The sequence below is a fragment of the Musa acuminata genome, chromosome BXJ3-8 (genome assembly GCF_036884655.1).
Source record: "Musa acuminata AAA Group cultivar baxijiao chromosome BXJ3-8, Cavendish_Baxijiao_AAA, whole genome shotgun sequence".
Lineage (NCBI taxonomy): Eukaryota > Viridiplantae > Streptophyta > Magnoliopsida > Zingiberales > Musaceae > Musa > Musa acuminata.
The window spans coordinates 39,134,132-39,146,603 of NC_088356.1; the positions used below are offsets into that span (position 1 = coordinate 39,134,132).

At 35.6% G+C, this 12,472-nt stretch overlaps 1 protein-coding gene across 3 annotated transcripts; it reads right to left on the bottom strand.

Annotated features, from left to right (window-relative positions):
• Positions 1 to 29: 29 nt before the first annotated feature.
• LOC135583883 (uncharacterized) lies at positions 30 to 10,532 on the bottom strand. Of its 3 annotated transcripts, XM_065164065.1 has the most exons (18): positions 10,225 to 10,532; positions 10,116 to 10,185; positions 9,535 to 9,624; positions 9,312 to 9,423; positions 7,559 to 7,586; positions 7,228 to 7,326; positions 6,929 to 6,998; positions 6,797 to 6,837; positions 6,581 to 6,655; positions 6,402 to 6,497; positions 4,656 to 4,719; positions 3,798 to 3,851; positions 2,506 to 2,591; positions 2,338 to 2,398; positions 2,160 to 2,224; positions 1,770 to 1,875; positions 899 to 987; positions 30 to 601 (listed from the first exon to the last, which is right to left on the bottom strand). In XM_065164065.1, the coding sequence occupies exons 2-18, from the start codon at positions 10,179 to 10,181 to the stop codon at positions 439 to 441; spliced, it is 1,365 nt and encodes a 454-aa protein (XP_065020137.1). In that variant the 5' UTR covers positions 10,182 to 10,185; positions 10,225 to 10,532; the 3' UTR covers positions 30 to 438. The 3 variants fall into 3 exon arrangements, with proteins under 3 accessions (XP_065020137.1, XP_065020138.1, XP_065020136.1); XM_065164066.1 differs by having other exon boundaries at positions 6,797 to 6,831; positions 10,116 to 10,532; XM_065164064.1 differs by having other exon boundaries at positions 10,116 to 10,532.
• Between the last annotated feature and the right edge of the window lie 1,940 nt (positions 10,533 to 12,472).

The window sequence follows — 12,472 nt, forward strand, 5'->3', positions numbered from 1 at the left end:
TAGAGCAAAGACGATAAGGATATTAAGCGTTGACAAGAAAATTCCATCTTCACCACTTGTAGCATTAAAATAAAAAGAAAAAGATTCCAAACCAGTAATCAAAGTCACTTGGCGAGTTTTTCAAGTAAAAATGGCAAATAGATGCCGCTGTGCGGAGTAAACTGTAATTTGAGTTTCAAACAAAATGTGGAATCCAACACACTGAATTGTCTTCACAAACCCTACTTCAAAACATGGCACAACAAGCCAAAGCATTTCTCGCGATATCATTAAATAGAATGACGAGCTCCGAGTGGCAGTGATAGGATCATCAGATGAACAACCTTCATGGAAATGCTCGGAGGGCATGATCCTGGGGCTGGGTCAGTGTATAAAGAATCAAACCAATTGACTTCATGAAGCTTAAAGAGAAGTCTTCTTTCCTTTGCCCTCATCACGTCATTCGTCTTCTTTGATGATTCTTCTCTTTCTGAAGGGTTGTACGGGCATGCTTCCAGGAGCACTATGAGCTCTCCTCTTCTGGTCTCTCTTGTTCTCGGCTTCAATCATTGTACGTCTCAATGCAGCCGCCTTGTAGATTGGTTTTGGCAAGTGTCTGTGCCTGCAAAAATAATTCATTGTCGTGAAGCAGTACAACCACATCACTGGGGTAGATGAAGACAACAAGTAGCTGGGGGCAAAAGGTACAAGATTTCCAGTTGACTTTAGGTTTTTATGCAGTTTGCCCATTAACCAGTCTATGGTACCATTAACACTTGCACTAAACATATATTTAGGGCTGTCATCGGGAATGATGTAAATCAAGTCTTACAGCTTTTTCCCCTTCCTCCACATGTACTCCATTTAATATCCACTGTCAAATATTCTATTTGAACTAAACATGGAATAGAGAGTTTACCTGACTATGCGCTTCACCTCTGGAAGATGCTTGTACCGTTCTTTGACAGCATCTAGATATTCTTGCTTTTTACGTTCCCTAGGTAGAAGCTGTACCGGAGATGTGAAGGAATCATTATACCATGTAATGCAAAAGAACAGAACCAATCCACTTACATTACAATGAAAAGCAAAGCCACTTGACCAGAAAAGAAAAAACGAGTTCAGGAATGTCGAACCAAATGGACCAAAATTATTACACATGTTATCTAATAAAAAGAATAGTCAACAGTTCATGTGCTTATTCATTCATATGTTAAGAAACTCATAGTTGGTACAAGGACCAGAAGGAAAACCAAATCAATTAAACAAAATGTGTCACATTCTCTAAGCAATTGTTGATTTTTTTTCCATTATGACCAACCCCAGTCATAACATTATGACTCAACTAAAATGCTTTTTCTAGTTCACTTGTTGCTGCATCTGCCAAAAGCTATGAGGTGTAATGTTAATATACATCAAGTGTGATTTCTGAGTATAATTATAAAACACAAGTACATCATTGTTTGATTTCATTAAAAAAGGATAAGGCTACCGTATCCACGCTCATCAGAGTGATCATAAAGGTGAGAGATTTCATATTGAAGAAAAACGAAGTGACTCATACAAAGAATCCACGAGCTTAACATCAAAGTCCAAAATTGAATAGTGGAACAGGAACACAAATCTGATCTGTCCAAGCAGAGAGCTTGACAAATCTAATGACTATTCAAAATCTTAGAACACGGGCTAAGCAGTATTCCTAGAAAAAATACATAATAAACTACAAAGACAACCATGGCTGTCCATGCATCAAACAAAATGGTCCAATTAAACATCAATTGTATACTTACTACTCCCATCTGTTCTGAAGATTTCGCTTTCCACAGCCGGAGATTGGTATCATCACTTCCAGAAATGAGATAAGAACCATCACAGCTGTACCTCACACAGAATACCCTACATAAAAGATGCAACAACTCACTACCTAGAAAACAAAAATATTGATAGCAAGATAAAGCATTACAAAAGACACATTAACTAAAATAAAACAGAACAATCATGATAATAATGGAAGTAATTATGTACGGATACATAAAAAAGATAGAATTCTAAAAAATAAATTCATTTTCTGATGTACAAGAAACTAATTTATCATCATGTAGGTAAAAACTATTAATATATTTTGATAAGAAAAACAAGAAAAAGAAGCTCAGGGCAGAAGAAATCAAGGCTTCAAAAACCTTTGCATCCGTTTAGTATGATAAATCTCCCTACTATGGTCCCCATTGTATGGGAAGATCCTCACCTGCAACCAAAATTTGTAAGGTGTCAATTGAGATCTTCCGCTGCAACCGCAGTATACTTCTGTGACAGCATAATATAATAGTCGAAAAACAAAATTAAAAAGGTTTAACCCACTGTTCTATCATAAGAACCAGTCACAAACTCACGGCCTGTCGGAGAGTAATCAATATCCATCCTGTACCCAGCATTGCCAAAACAAGTACGAATTTAAGTTAAACATAGAAATACATTTTTCTATAAAATATATTGAGATAAAGATATTATTTTAGCTATGTCACGCACACTGCAGAAACATGATCTTTATGCACCACCTTTGCTTCATCCAATTTCCTAGTGTCGTAACTGTAGCAGCTACAGTCTTCATTTGCCTGCAACAGCAAATATCTATTTTATTGGAAATTTAAGCATCTCCTATCTTGATATTTGCAATTAATTTGTTTTTACTAATGCATGTAAAGTTGTACAATAACATCTGCAATTATTGGCTGAAATTATACAGAACTAGGCTCTCGAGAATGAGAATTGGTTGTGAAATTGGAATATATCTACAAGACTACATGAGATCAACATATTAGATTTATCAAATCAACTGAGAACCTAGAATTAGCTTGAATAGTCTGAAATTTAGTGTCATGAACTGACTGAATGATATCAAAACGCTTAAACTTAAGTTAGTACTACCAGATTCAAATAGCTCTATAAATTAGTTTGATTCTCTTCACACAACAAATGTGGGGCTAAAATATATACTAACAATTACCCTCATTTATGACTTGATATTCTTATCAAGGCTCAAAGAAACCTAAAATTAAACTTTAGTATGATGTAAGTGAGACCAAACCTAGTGGTGGCTCCATGAGGTGATATGCCTACTTGGGCCTCTCACGACAACAAACACTTAAGTCCCATCTGCCATCATTTGCCACAACCTACTCTGACTTGATAGAATGATTGACTCGAACCATTGCCTCAAAATGCTTAAACTCAAATTTAATTCTCCTCGCACATCAGATGTGGGACTAACTAGGTGTGTTACTAACTAGAAGGTCAAAAACAAAATATATTTTATAAAAAATGAATAAAATTTATTGAATCTGATGGAATTATCTAAAATTGATTTAAATCTGGCAAAATCAACTAGCACCAGTAAGAATTTGCCAGAATCACAAATTAACCATGTCCAACCGATTTGTGAAACTTTTGAGTTCTCATATCATCCCATTTGGATCAGCCAAATGGGGATTAACTGATCCTGAGATCCACGTTCAGGACCTTATGACTTATACTTAATAACATTAATTTAATACTATATCATCCACCTTGAAAGCCCATATGATAGTCCTGAAACTTTGCACTCCTTAACAAAAGCACCATATGGTGAAATAAACAAAAGAGTCTTGAAATAAACAGATCACAAAATTCCATGAATAGGAAGGTGAATCTATGCTCAACAAAAGCACCACATGGTGTAATAAGCAAAAGAGTGTTAAGATAAACAAATTACAAGATGCTATGAATAGGAAGGTGAATCTTAGCTCGTGCAAAACAGAGTACGCTTAATTTAAATTGCTTACAGCTGTAAAGTTCATTGGCTCCATAGGATTCCAGCATATCGCATTAGTCTTGGTCTGTATCAAGAAAATCAATATCAAAACGTCTGACAAGCAGGCATAAATCTACATGGAGCTTTTTTAAAACTTTACCATTATGGAATCATATTAATGGTATAAATTTCCACAAGCAGGTATCACACAAATGATCTAGAATATAAAGCACATGAATCATGCAATTTATCATCAACATATGTATGGGTATTTATTTTGTAATAAATTTCTGCATCAAGATAATTATCACATGACAGAATGAAGGATCTATTCAACTAGTTCATGGACCATAAGATTTCTGGATTTTGATTATATAAAAAACAAATGCAGTTTATCAAAGGGCAACAGGTGGAGTAATGTAATTTCTTTACTACAACAAAATTACTGCATAGTTATTAAATAACTTGATAAGGCCACCAATCACACTCTATATCTGTGAGCTTGATGGCAAGGATTTCATCCTTGTGTGCATGGCAATTGTAACTAATGAAAAAAGTAATCAACTATGTTCTCATCCTTGTGAGCATGTGATTGATTATTTGATAAAAGAGATTACTTGAAAGACTAGACTGCAACCTCATGCAAGAAGATACAATAAAATAAAACAAATAATAGTAGCAGCAAACCAGTGAGATTTTCAATGAATGAAAACGTTACACTAGTGGTGTTCTGAATATAAATTAAGAATGTCAATTTTTAACCAGCAGGATTAAATCATTTAAATATGATTGGAGATAAACATATGAAATATAGTTCAACATGAAATGGTGAAACTAAGAAATGACAAAAAGAATCGTGCATGCAAGTATAAAGAAGAAGAAAGATTACCCTCATGATTAGCTTCCTAACTGGGGATGACATGCGTATATCATATAAAGTTATACTGCGATCACTACAAAATAATAAAAAAGACATTTTAACACAATCAACTCTTTGCGTTAAATATTGTTCAACAGGTTCAACGCACATAGAAGAATCTAATAAATAAACAATGCAGAAGCATATAAAGGGAGAGTTAAATATGCAACAAAGAAATATCTTATAGGTATCTATTCCCATAAAATGTTAAGCATTTGAAATGTACTAGTCTGTGATAAATATCTTATAGTTCAAGAACGACCATCTGGTCAGATTTGATGAATCCAGAAGAAAGGAATATAAATTAATATTACACATCAATTCCTAGATAATAGAAGGCCACTATTGCTTGTTGTGTTGATACTTGATCTAACTGATTTTGGATGCTACAAGACAATTATGAGCCCTCTAATTCTTTTACAGCTTAAAGAAAGAAGCAAACAAATGTGCAGCCTAAGTCTAAGAATTTATTATTTAGAAGGAACTTGAAGAAATCTCAGCGGCTTATATAAATAGAAACATTCATTGGTTTGACAGACATACATTTTCAAGCCTTTCTCAATGCATCCAAAATAGGAGCTAAACCTGTTGATTAGCTGTTTGGAATGGACCAAGTGCCTAGATATATTAATTCGTTTCATCCAGTTTAAATAGGAATCAATTTCATCAATTTCAAGTGGAATCAACTTGTAGACAAATACTCGAAGAGCAAGTTGTACCATAGGAGGTTTATTCTTATTAACTTTGTGTTATCTAACCTCAATTAATTTGATCTCACTTTTTCAAGAGACAATCTAACTACTTGGCAACATTGATAGGATCAGGGACTTTTAAATGGAAGGCCTAGTCAACTAAAGGTGGCTGGTGCCTAGTAAACTGGTTGATTATCTATAAAGACCAAGAAACTAGAAGGCCCAATCAGGCTATTTACGGAAGAAGGTAGTCAACTTTCTGCAAGTTCCTTTAGAACACTGTTTTAGCTAAAGGATCATTCTTTCCATCTGAAAAGGTATCCCCTTTTTAACAAGGGTAACAGATGTAGAAGCTGAGGAAATAAAACAGTCGTATATATTGTTTTGAACTACTAGAGTCACCATGATCCTTCATATCTAACAGACCATCAGATAGAAGTGATTGGCACATAGCACGTCAACTGAACTTCCCTAGTCCTTAATGGTCAGACATAATAATAATATACCTAGTGATATGCATAAAGAGCAAAAACAGCAAAAGAACTATAGAACATGTCCTTACTGATAGCAAGACAGATCCACATACATACATCGATCTAATGAGCCGTATATCCCTACTTGTGATTGGCCAATGATGAGTTCAAGATTCCAATTAATCCTTAGTGCCTAAGAAAACATATCAGTTCACAGACAGTGAGATAAAACAAAGTTGGACATAGGCCAATGGAAGATCTAGGTTCAACACAAGTTCAACAATACTGAAGTTTTCTTGTGATTTCTGTGTGTCGAGTTTTTTACTTTCAATTGTGTTATCATCAAACACTTGGCTCAGATACCAACACCAAAACATGCAATGCAAAAATGAAGATGGAAAGCAACAGATCAAGATATTCATTTTGATATCTAGTAAAGGGACAACGGTTGATACAAAATTGTAGCACATCTTTATTTAGTTTAGAAAGAACTCTTTGATAAGGAACCATAACATATAATAAAAGGACACTAACTGGAAGAGTTTAAATACCTTGCTGATGTTGCTAGCACATCAGGTTCTCCAGGATTAAATCGCACAGAAATAACTGTGTCTTTACCCCATTCAAAAGTATTTATGGGCTCTGACCTTTTGGAAGCATCACCCAGAACATCACTCAAGAGTGTTTATAGACAAATGAAAACAATAATAGAAGCCAGTAAAATCATTACCTGTTGTGATCCCATATATCGACCTGAGAACCAGCTGTGGCAAAGAGAGGACCATCCCATTGGTGATCAACAGCCCTAAGAACATAGAAATTTTAAACAAATAAAAATTGATCTCGTGATCACTAACAAAAACAAAACTATAAAAAATTAATGTTGATAAATGACGAAAGAATATACACAATTCATTTACGAGAAAACAACAGTAAGAACCCTCACCAAAAGGCATGCTTCCACACATAAACTGCGAGTGGCTGAAACTGGGAAAAGAACACTTAAGCAGGCCAGGGTAGAATGAAAAAGAACACAAAATAAATCTGTGTGATTCTGTTGATTAAAGATCCTACATACCTTTGAGTAATCTTCATCTGATTCACTAGAATCCATCATTTTCAAAAGAGGAACTTTCCATAGCCTGACACTGTTCAGAATTCAAATGGTCAAAGAAAAATAAGCTTAGTTCAAGACCCCACAGAGAAAGCATGCACATCAGAATCCATTCCCATCATCATATTTTTTTTATCAAAAACCTGAATATCAGAAACTTAACTGTAAGCAAGTTGTTGTACATGCTGAAGACCAACTGGAGATAAATCATTGCATAAAGAATTAAGACAAAAAAAAAGAATAAAGTAGCAGCAATGACTCACGTGCAATCAGTGCCACATGATATGAGCATTTCTCCGTCAGTAGATGACGTCAAACCTCGCACTGCACCTTGATGACCAGGGAACTGGCAAACTGTTTTCCTGATAAATAAGTTTTTGGGGGTTAACATTAATCAGAATTGGGCCAATTCATCTCATAGAGGAACAATTCCATTGAAGTTGGGTGTGACAAAGTGGATTTCTCACCAAAACCATTTCAGGTAATTTTTTAAAAATGATGAATTTCAGTCAATACATCTCCCCAACAAAAGGAAAAAAACTCATCTTAGTAAAAAAATAAAAAGAACAAAAATTTGAGATCTTAGAGAAGCACCTTGTTGCTATATCCCAAAGACGAATATCTGCCAGAAAGACAATATGTTAAAAAATATATCATACTATCTACTCAAACATTGTAAAAAAGGAGACAAAAAAATAAGCAAAACATGTCTAAGATATGCAAATAAGAAAAATAAAGTCTCCAGAACCCTATTCTAGACTTGCAAAAGGAAAATAAACACTGTTAGCAAAAAGAAAATAAACAGTGTTAACACTTAACACAATCTATATTATCTTACTCTACATACAAACATATCTTCCTTCTGCTAAACTTAATGCACCACGTTATGGTTTCAGAAGCATAAGACAGTACTCAGGCTATCGAAGCTGAAATACCTAATTTAGAATTATTTTTCCGTAAAAGGGTTTGTAGTTGGTACTAGAAGTCAAGTTACAAGGAAAACATGGTGAAAGCCAAAATGAAAAGCATGTACAACAAGCAAAATACTGATAACAGACTAAATTTGGAAAGACAAGTTAAAGCCTTGGTATATCAGTAACCATATTTTCATGATTTAAAAGACAGATATTTAATTAATCTAGGTTGTATCTATATATCCCTTATTCACGATGATATGTTTTTAATAGACTAAAAAATAACAGACAATTTGCTTAAATCTTTGAAAATTCTAGGACAGCACAGAGATTTGAGAAGAGAACAATTAGACTGCTCGTGTTTACCAAGGACCCACTAAACACTTGTTATTTCCTTTTTGTTTCCAGAATCAAGTGTGAGGACAAATTTAAATGATGCTGTTTCTGTTTTGCATTAATTAAAACTTAAAAACATGTTTCATAAATTTTGGAAGAACAACTATTTAATTCCACAAATTTCAAAAAGAAACAAAAGCCAGACTCGTAAGAACAAGACTAATGACCTTGACAACTGTGAAACAACAATTATTTGATTCCACAAATTTCAAAAGAACAAAAGCCAGACTAAGAACAAGACTAATGACCTTGACAAAACTACGAGATTCCATAATATCTTCCCAGAAAACAAACCCTCTTCAGTGTCACAACCAGCAAACTTTATCAAAAGTGAGAATCAAAGTAAAATGAACTTTTTGTTTCTCATCTTTAAAATACAAAAAACTTAAGATTGCCATGTCCTCTACAAGTTGAAAGATTAAAGAAACCAAGCATGCATAACTACCCAAATCAGCAAGCTTACTGGAAACAGAAATGTCTGCAAAAAGTGGATAATAAGTAAAGCCTCACTTGACAACAAGCATGTCAACTTGAATGTAGATAAGAGCACCATTTGTATTTGGTTCAAGACATCCAAATCCAAATAGACAAAGCTCTTGTTAAATGGCTTAATCATAGGTGAATTTTCACGGTCAAAAGAAGTAACAGAGTATCAACATCAGATAGAATGTGAAAATGCTAAACAAAGCTGTTGGGTACAGACAACTTGCATTTAGTTCCATAATATTCATAATGATGGCCACAAACAAATTGCTTTAGTTCTATGGTATCCATAATTGGATACTTAAAGGAACACATAATACCAAACAATTACTGAATTAGAAGCATCTGTGTTTAATAGCAAAGCATATGCCTCCAAAAACAAAAACAGTGCACTTCAATTTTCCTTAACAGAAGTCAACTGTTATTTACAAAATAAAAACTAAAAAGTGAGAGTATTTAAACAACGCTTTTTTTACAAATGCAACTAAATGATTAAGGCGTGTTTGAAATCAGAACGTAACAAAAAATGTGCAGAAATTGTGGGTGGTAGTTACCTCCATCCATTGAACCAGAAAATATTCCTTTCAGGTGATTTGGATTCTTTGCCATACAAGATACAGCATCAATATGTCCATCCATTGCTCCAATGAAAGGTCTTGCAAATATCTAATAAGCAAGAAAACCAATGATTCAAACAGTAAAGAAAGCTTACAAATGTAAAAAGTAAAATTTAAAAGTATCTTCTTCTTTTTTGTAATAGAAAAAAAATAACTTTACCTTTTCCAACTTTGCGGCATTTAAAGCCCTTGTATATTCAACTGCCTTCTCATGGGTACGGAGCTTCGGATCATAGTTCCGGAAAACTTTCTGTTGGAAAACAACAAAAGAAATTTCAAACCTTCTTTGAATGCTAACTTAAAGATCAGCATCCATCTAAATATGTGAGTGCCTCTCGATCAGAAACGAACAATGACTCAAGAAGGATGAATCAATCTATGAAGCCTATTTCAAATTATAGTCCTCATAGCAATGGCGCTTCTGTATTGTGATCAAACGAAGGATCGAAGAAAGAAGCAACAGCATTATTCAGCACGGTAATCCCATAACTTATATTACGGTTCGGCCAATATATCGAACTAACCGCTTAAGCATCCAAAGAAGACTACTGCATTAAGTCGGTAATCTCACAAGCCAAATCTAGAAAGAATCGACACGGTAACTATCACGCAGCTTTAAGGCCATCAGGAAATTTTGGGGGGAAGGAGGAGGATCAATTTTTTACACGAGAAAACCATATCCCTAGTTTCCAATTGCACAAAGCAAGGAGCAAAGAGGCAAGCAATCAGAAAAACCCCAACCTGCAGATCTTGGCTCCGTTCGCGTGTAAATTCCTCGGTGGAGCGAGAAATCACCTTCACCTTCATCCCTAATCGCCAGACAATAACTCAAACAGAATTAAATAGGGAAAGTCACAGAAGCAAGCTTCCTCTGCCGCTGGTGCTATTTCTTCCGCCTCCACAAGTTGCGAACTCTTCGTAGTTGCTGCCTAGCCGATTAGGGCAGACACGACTCCGACTCCACGCGACCACTCCTTCCCTGACCTCCGTGGACCTGTTCGCTTCGAAGTCTTTCCTTCCACCTCTCAAATAGGCAAAATCCCCGGCGAGAGAGGCAAGACGAGACAGAATTGGGGGGAAGGGGGCAGCGGAAGGCCTTTCCTTCGGTGGAAGCGGCTTCGCAGGGTTTTGGCGAGCAGGCGTGGGAAAAGAAGCAATGCGATCTCTACCCTATGGGACTCTCTCCACCGTTGGATTTATAGGATCGATATTTTTTTATGTTCTTTTTAATTGGACGACAGAGATCTTTTAAATAGACAAATCTTGTCCGTTGATATACGCGTACAGCTAGACTTCTATCCCGTCTTGGCCTCGGCTTCGGCCCGCGAATGAGCCAAGTTCAAACCTGACCCAATTCAATTTGAGCTTCGCTCATTAAGGTCCGATATTTGAATACATACAAATATTTTGATGTCAGAATTGTGTGTATATTCAATTTCAACGTAAGTTTAATATATTGAGATACATGGGAGAGAGTAAATATGATACCTGGTGTGAGTGAACTTCACACCGTGGTCGAGGAGTCAGCACGGTTTGGTTCAACTCCAAATGTCCAAGGAGACACCCATGAAGACTTTGAGTCGATCGTCGGGTCTGGTCGAGCGGAATAGGTCATCGTTTGCTTCCTCGTCGTCGGGCTCTGCACACAAGTCGAAGTCGGGAGATGTTTCCTGATCCGACCTCTCTGAAGGTCAAGTTAGTGGAGTTAGATCTCACTCAAAGTCCTCTCCCAAGTTGTTTGGGGAAAAAGCCTCCCCTGGCGTAGCCAGGTAGTTGGCTCTTATACCTACGCTCGAGGGTTGATCGTACAGGGTTTGTTTAATGAATGCTGACTCTCGCAGGCGACTAGCTCATACCTTTTGTACGATCGATGTCTGCATCGGGGTGGTTTTGTACTTGGTGGCACTGTCCCGAGTTCTCGGGGTCGGCTTTGTACTTGACGGCGCTGTCCCGAGTTTTCGGAGTCAACTTTTGTACTTGACAGTGTCGTCTCGATTTCTCGAGGTCGATTCTGATCTTGATGGTGTTAACCCGGGTTCCACAGCTGGGGTCATACCCGACGACCCAGCCTGAGCGTGAAAAGAAGGCTGAGGTGGTGGGGCCTAGTTGGTCGTGCTACCATGGATGCTGTCGTGATAGGTATGCTAAAATATGCCCAATCAGCTGGACAGTTACCTCACGTGTCATCTCTATCTAATCTAATACTTACTCGACACGTCACCTTCATCCATCCGGCTAACATCTCGATCCCATTCGATCGACATGTCATGTAAGAGCAGAACCCATAGACAATGTGACCGCAACAAAAAGATGGATTCAATTCCATGTCATGAGTCACATAATACTATCAACAGAAACCTAATCAACGAATTATTACTCTATCTCTTCGATTATGACCGGATATACATAATCATTCTTAATATTAATCATGACATTAATCCTGTATTTTACTATAAAAAAGGTTTGCTATAATTTTTTTAACGCTCTTAAACAAAATTATGCATTATACTTTTCATTCTTAATCAAATATTCTAATCTAAACTAATTTAACATATCAATTCTTATATAGTCTCGGCTTGAATATTTAATTTTTGGCACCATATGACTCAAAAATTAATCTCAATTGGCTTCAAATTCTTGACTACAGGACAACTATGCCTATAAAACCTTTAAAATTATATATAAATATCTACATATGTACCTTGTAATTTGTCTGAATTGTTAGGTAGACCTTTCAATTATATTAATCTTTATCATTTGTAAGCATAATAATTAATAAAAGATGATTATGTATATTTCTTTTTTGAATGTTATATGGACACATCCGATCCAACATACAATAACAACAATTGTAATGTATGTACATGTCATTGTATTGTACATGAATAACTTTTATATGCAACAATAACTTTTTATTATTACCATTAGCTATATATCTTAAACATTGGTGTTAGTATTTTGTGTGTGGGTCAAACGTTTGAAATTTTATTCGATATATTTTTATATCTTAAATATTGATCTGATATTTCAAATCTACTTATCACATATTAAATATTTAAAATATATTTTTATGAATTAAATATTTATTTGATGATGGT